We start from the raw sequence: 6,000 nt of genomic DNA on the forward strand, positions 1-6,000 counted from the left end.
ACATGGCCAATCATTTCTTTGGTCTGAGATTTCATTTTTATTGTGCTATTCATTCCCTGGGCATGGGAAGACTAGGCATTCTGTGACATGAACGTGACAAAGGACTGCATGTCTCTCAGAGAGATGTCTGAGGTTACTCTAGCACAACTTACCATAATTTGAAACAAGAAATCGCTTCCTGGGGAAGAAAGACAGAAAGCACCCTCCTCAGTGTGGTTTTGTCAGACAGATGTCTGCAACCGCACTGGAAGGCACTTCACCTAATACTTTAATAATGAACTCTTAAAGGGACTTAGCACTTGGCACTGCCTTCCCTCGGGTTGCTAACCTGCTCCTGTTACATGGGCTTTGTTACATGGGCACAGCACACTCAGACTTGGACGACACTTTGAAATGACATCACAAATGTCATTCCTTAGAAATGACAAGTTGCACAAGTGGTACTGTGCCTGTGCTTGCAGAGGAATTGGTATACGATATTTACAATGCTCTGCTTTATTCTGAATATATGGGTTCCCATGTCTCTACTCCTCCATAATATTTTCTAGTTTCCATTTCTACATGCTACAGGTACACTCACTTTATTTCTAAAAGACAAAACAAAAGAGATTGAACAAAAAATGTACCTCAATATATAGGTTTCCTCCGTCTTTTTTACTTCTAAGTGATTAAAATGGAAGAATTTGAAAACTAAGTAACAGCTACAGTTCTTCTCATCTCTTCTTTGGGAAAAGTAACTATTTTATTCTCCCTTGCTAGCATCTTTCCAGCTTGTTCCTACACTGCGGCAAATAAATTAGAGTCGACGCTAATTTACTTAATTTTTATTTTAATGTTTATTTTATTTTTCTTGTTTCAATATTATTTTGAGAGTTGATTTTAAATAGGTGCTTTCCCTATTATTTCTTTTAGGGCTGATGTAGACACAGCACCTACCCATGACAAGCTAAATGGAGCCTTTGTTTCCGCTCGGCCCTCAATGAAAGATGCACTGGGAGATAACAGAAGGGTCCTTCCTTCTGTCCCAACTCTGTTTGCTAGTAAGTTGTCTGTTTGTGGCTCCAAGTCTTTGGTGCAGACTCAGTGGTCTCTCTGACTGTCAATGAGCTCTTTTTATTAGTTTCTTTGTTAGTGCCTTCTTCTTGTTACTTCTACCTCCTCAGTTTCCATTAGAAAAGCCAACCACGAGGGCATCCGGCCAAGTTATGTACCCCAGCTCAGCCAACTCATTGCGGTTCTCACCAGTCTTAGGAAAGTCCTCCTTGGGCGAGGAAATGATCCCAGAACTCATGGAGAAAACGGATTCTTTCATTCTGGCACGCTCTTCCTTCTATTAGAGACATTATTTGTTTGTAATCATGAACTTCCTTCTCCATCAGCCTGCTTTCTATGCTCTGGTTTTATTACTTTCCATTCTTCTATTCTTTAACTGAAAAGTTTCTGTCCTAGAAATTGAACTCTTCTGCTGTTTAGAATGCCATTCTGAAAAAGCGTTTCTGCGTCATTTCCAAACATACTCCAGTATCACTCCAGAGCTCTATTACCATACGGATAGGATTGCCAAATAAATGGGTATTGTTAAATGAACGAGAGGGATGTGGTTTAATCATGTGCAGAAGATTTATGTTTCCTGCTGAGTTTAAATGGGTAAATCACATAGTAAAATGACAATGCTACATGAATGCAACAGGCACTGCTTGTTTGTTGGCCTCCACCAAGACATAGCAACATTTTCCCGCCTGGCATCTCTAACAAGATGTCAAGTAACCAGCAGAGCAGAGAGGGGGGATGGCAGAGTGGGTAAGAGAATGGCCTCTGGCACGAGACAGCCCAGTCTGGCTTCCAGCTCAAGCATTTACTAGCTGCACGTCATTGGTCAAGTTACTTAATCTCTCCATGTTCAGTCTTCGCATCTACAAAATAAAGTACTCATCCCTGCCCACTCACTTCACAGGCTTGTTTAAAGAATAAGCAAGCGAATATACACAAGACACCAGAAAGTAGCTGGAATAGTACTATATGTAACTGTTTACTATTATTATGTAGTGATTGCTTGTCTTGATGACAACCACAATTCAAACAAAAAAACAAAAGCAAAGAGAACAAAAACGAGGTGAGCATATTACATAATACAGCATATTACATCAACTTTCAAGACAATGACACAGTACTGAAACACTCTTCCAGGAATGAATTCAAACCTGGGAACCTACGAAAGAAAGTCTTTACTTCCCTGAGTCAATCAGGATACTTTGTCTTTGAACATCTCTATAAAGAACTCAAGTCATTCATCAACAACTATTACTAACAGGAGCCAAAGATATTGAAATGGAATGTATCTAAGGTCTTGTGACAAACTACTCTTCCGCTATATTTCTATTTATCTGCAATTTTAGAATCCCAATTTTAGAATCCCGATTTTGGTGGTAAAGTTATAATTACATTTACATGCTACAGAATTTTCTTAGTTTTTATTGTCATTACCTCTTTATATTTGATGGAGACCTTAGCAAACACCAGGTAGAGATGGAAACTGTCCCCAAATGCCTTTTTTGGTGACAGATTATTAGAAATTTGAGTTGACACATTATTAGAAATTTAAGTTAAAACTTTTTTCTTTTTTTTAACAGCATGACATTAACTTACATGTTTATCATCCAAAGGATTTCTATATGAGGGTAGGTCAAAAGTTCCAAGGATGTAAGTAGTTTTTTCAAGTAGGATAAATGCCACCCAAAAGTAATAAACTATTATTTTAGATACCAATACATCAAACAAAACAATAATGTTTTATTAGTACAGATTAGTACAAGTTTTAACCGTTCAGAATTTCTAAGAACTGAAATGTTTCGGAAAAGGTATAGCTATTTATGGCAGGCGTGTCAAGGCAACAAATGAGAGAGACCTGTGTTTACATTTTCCCCTGTTTACTCTCAGAAAGTGAGTGCAAACACATTGAAAGAGTCAGCCTTTATGTCTAAACGTTGGATACGCAAGTCAGCAACAGTTAGGATATAATTACTCTTAGGGACCTGGATCTCATTTTGGGTGTACTAATTGTATAAATTAGTTTTACGTGAAAGTGACATTGTATAATGATTACATTTTAGCCAAATCTAGGGTGCTTGCTTGTTTTTTACTTTTATTGTTATTTAACTGCTCAGGCCTAATGATTAAATGATTACTCTTTTGTCCTATGAGTTGGGAAAACCTTTGATTTACTTCCCTTTCCGCACAATCAGTTGATTTGCATAATGCCTAATGATGCTTCTCTCAGATTCCCATGTGTTTATTGCTCCAAACATGTCAGTGGACTGTCATTTAACGGGGGAAAAAAGTCTTCAAAGCCAGAGGAAAGCCTAGGCTATAATTTTGCATACCTACACGATAGTATTCCCAGGCAGCCAGATGCCCAGAGAAACAAGATCTAGTTTTTTTGGTTGTTATCAAATGACTTACCCACAATGACCGCAGTGACGGTGAGCAGCACAAAAGCATTCCGAAATAGGTAATTTTTAACATCCTCCTTTGTGATGTTCTGCACTTTCTTCTTGGCCAAGAGCGTGCGTTTACGGACTCCTTGCTGGAATCTCTGCATCCTGCCTCCCACCCTGGGCTCTTCTCCATTGCTCTTAGTCATATTTTACTTCTCTAGGAGTGTCTCTTCTTTGCACTTCAGTGTCCCAGAATCACCCCCAGAAAGCCAGACCTCTTCGGTGTTTGAGAACACAGCTAGAGCGGGAGAGAAAGAGACAAGAGTTACCTCCCCAGCAGTGAGAAGTCAGTGAGTTCCACACTAGGAGAAGCTATTGGCAAACTGCATAATCTCGGTAGGAATCAAGGGCTGGAGTCACAAAGCCTAGACTGCATATTTTACGGACCACGTGTGAGGAATGTGCATAAATTCAGAATATATGAGCAGAAACCTGCGTTCTATTTTTAAAAACTTGTCATGCCTCCTCCAACCAGGCTATAAAAGGGTTCATCAGAGCCAGGTTGACTGAGCACCCCCTATACCCACCCTATCCCCCAGAACCTAGAAAAGTGCTATGCACAATGTTCACCCTCAATAAATGTTCAGTTGAATTGGATGCACAGGAAACACTTAATTACTTGATGGCTTATGTTGTATTGCATGGTGAAGGCATAAGCAGGTCAATGAAGTGGATTATGGTATTGCCATTTCGCAGTTGGAGCTTCCTGCTATATATAATAAAACAACTATTTTTTTTTATTAAAAACAAATCATCATAATACCAAGTAGCAAACATGGCCATGAAAAGAACACAAGCAACCACAGGACTTGGGAACTACATCTGACTATTTCACAAGGTAACTTTTTAATTTTTCCTGTGAAATAAGAAAAGTACTTTGGGCACATCTATAAATGATCTGAAATCATAATTATTTTTCATTTTTGTCTCAAGTAGAAGCACAAAGTAGCATTTGTCTTTGTGGCAAACACACTGAGGTCTTCTGAGAAAAATATCCCAACTTCTAAGTATTTTAAATTTTAGTGTTTCTAGAACAGATGAGGTGAATCTAGTCTCCATTCCAAACATTACAGTGTGTGGTTTCCAGTTTCTTTAAAGTGTTCCTACGTTATTGAAATCTATATAAGTACATCTTTGCAGAGGTAGAAATCCTCTATTTTTAAGAATCAAAGCATACCTCCTGCTGTTTTACAAAATTTCAAATCCTTAATCTTCACCATGGATCAGGCGGAGAGGAAAATCTACTCTGCCTGGGGACGTGTGTTTCTGGCAACACAAGCAGCCAGCGTGCGCGGCGTGGGGGAGGCAACTGGAGAGGACTCCTTGGAGCTTCTGGCGAATCCAAGCGTGGAAAGAAAGACGTGCTCAACAGTGTGACTTTTAAATAAAATTACAGGGTGGCGTCAGCGATAATAAGACTTGCACGTTTTTTAACACCTCACAGCAGATTACAAATTTAGAAGAGGTGACGCCAGACACCAGATTTTTTTTCCCTCTAATCTCTGATCCCCTTTACCAGTCACTTTTAAAGAGACCAGCTCAGCCTTGATTATTTTCTAGATCTCGAAGCACCATCTACCCCTCATCGCCCTGAGTGACTAACTTTCAAATTAAGACATGGCATAAAGGCACCCCACACGCTCATGACATTAAATTGCCATCATGAACTTGACCAAAATGGCTAGCTTTTACTCTGGCAAGTCCTCTGCTTGGGAAAGGAGAAATTCAACCCAGCAGGAATACAGGATGTTCGACTTACCTTTTCTGCTGTTGTAGCGGCTGGGAGGCAGCCCAGGCAATGACAAGGTGAATTCCCCCGCAGGTAAGAGCCCAGGAGCTCGCAGCGGCCAGGCGTGCATGTGCTCTGACACTGCTGCTTACTACCAGGGCCACTTAAGGAAAGGGGCGGAGTCTGGCCGGGGAAGGGGGCGTGGGGAAAAGGACAACACCCCGGGGAAGGAGCGGGGAAGCCCGAGGTTTCTGGAATACTGATGAACCTTGGCGCACCAGGAGCGTGCTTGCTGGCTTTGTTTTGCTCCTTACGCCACTTTCACGCATTGTCAGTTCATTTTCATTAGAAATGCAAAACCGGGACCGGGGAGGATGTAAGAATAGGGCCAGCGCCCCCTCAGAAAGCTGGGAGTCTGGATTAGAACGTTTCTAAGAAGACTTTTCTGAGGCTAAATTGAATTATCTCACATTATTGCAGGTTTCCTCCCCTTAAGGAAACACGAGAGCGTGCTCTTTTGCCTGGTTGTACAACTGTTATGAAAGAGTCTCTCGTTTTAGAATTGGGGTAATAACTGACATTTCTTGGGAAGATCCGGAAAGCAATCAAGTACCGAGGGGAAGCAGCTTACTACAATTCTTTAAACTTGCCTAAAGTTACTCAAAACACAAGATGGGACATGCCTCTAGTTAAGCAGTTCAAACTCTGTTATAACAAATCTAACTGAGCTCCAAGGGCCGGCCTTGCAAACACTGAACTGATTAGACGCAGAGAGAC

The 6,000-nt window shown here is 40.7% G+C and overlaps 1 protein-coding gene across 1 annotated transcript in view; it reads right to left on the bottom strand.

Moving 5' to 3' along the window:
• The window catches only part of SLC1A3 (solute carrier family 1 member 3), an 87,928-nt gene extending 82,571 nt beyond the window's left edge, over nt 1-5,357 (bottom strand). Inside the window, exons 1-2 of the mRNA XM_036280547.1 lie at nt 5,254-5,357; nt 3,460-3,732 (exon numbers count right to left, since the gene is read on the bottom strand). Of these exons, the coding sequence (XP_036136440.1) occupies nt 3,460-3,640 (181 nt within the window). The 5' untranslated portion in view covers nt 3,641-3,732; nt 5,254-5,357. The remainder of the gene's footprint in view (nt 1-3,459; nt 3,733-5,253) is intronic.
• Nucleotides 5,358-6,000: the final 643 nt, after the last annotated feature.

The sequence above is a fragment of the Molossus molossus genome, unplaced genomic scaffold (assembly GCF_014108415.1).
Source record: "Molossus molossus isolate mMolMol1 unplaced genomic scaffold, mMolMol1.p scaffold_m16_p_3, whole genome shotgun sequence".
Taxonomy (NCBI): domain Eukaryota; kingdom Metazoa; phylum Chordata; class Mammalia; order Chiroptera; family Molossidae; genus Molossus; species Molossus molossus.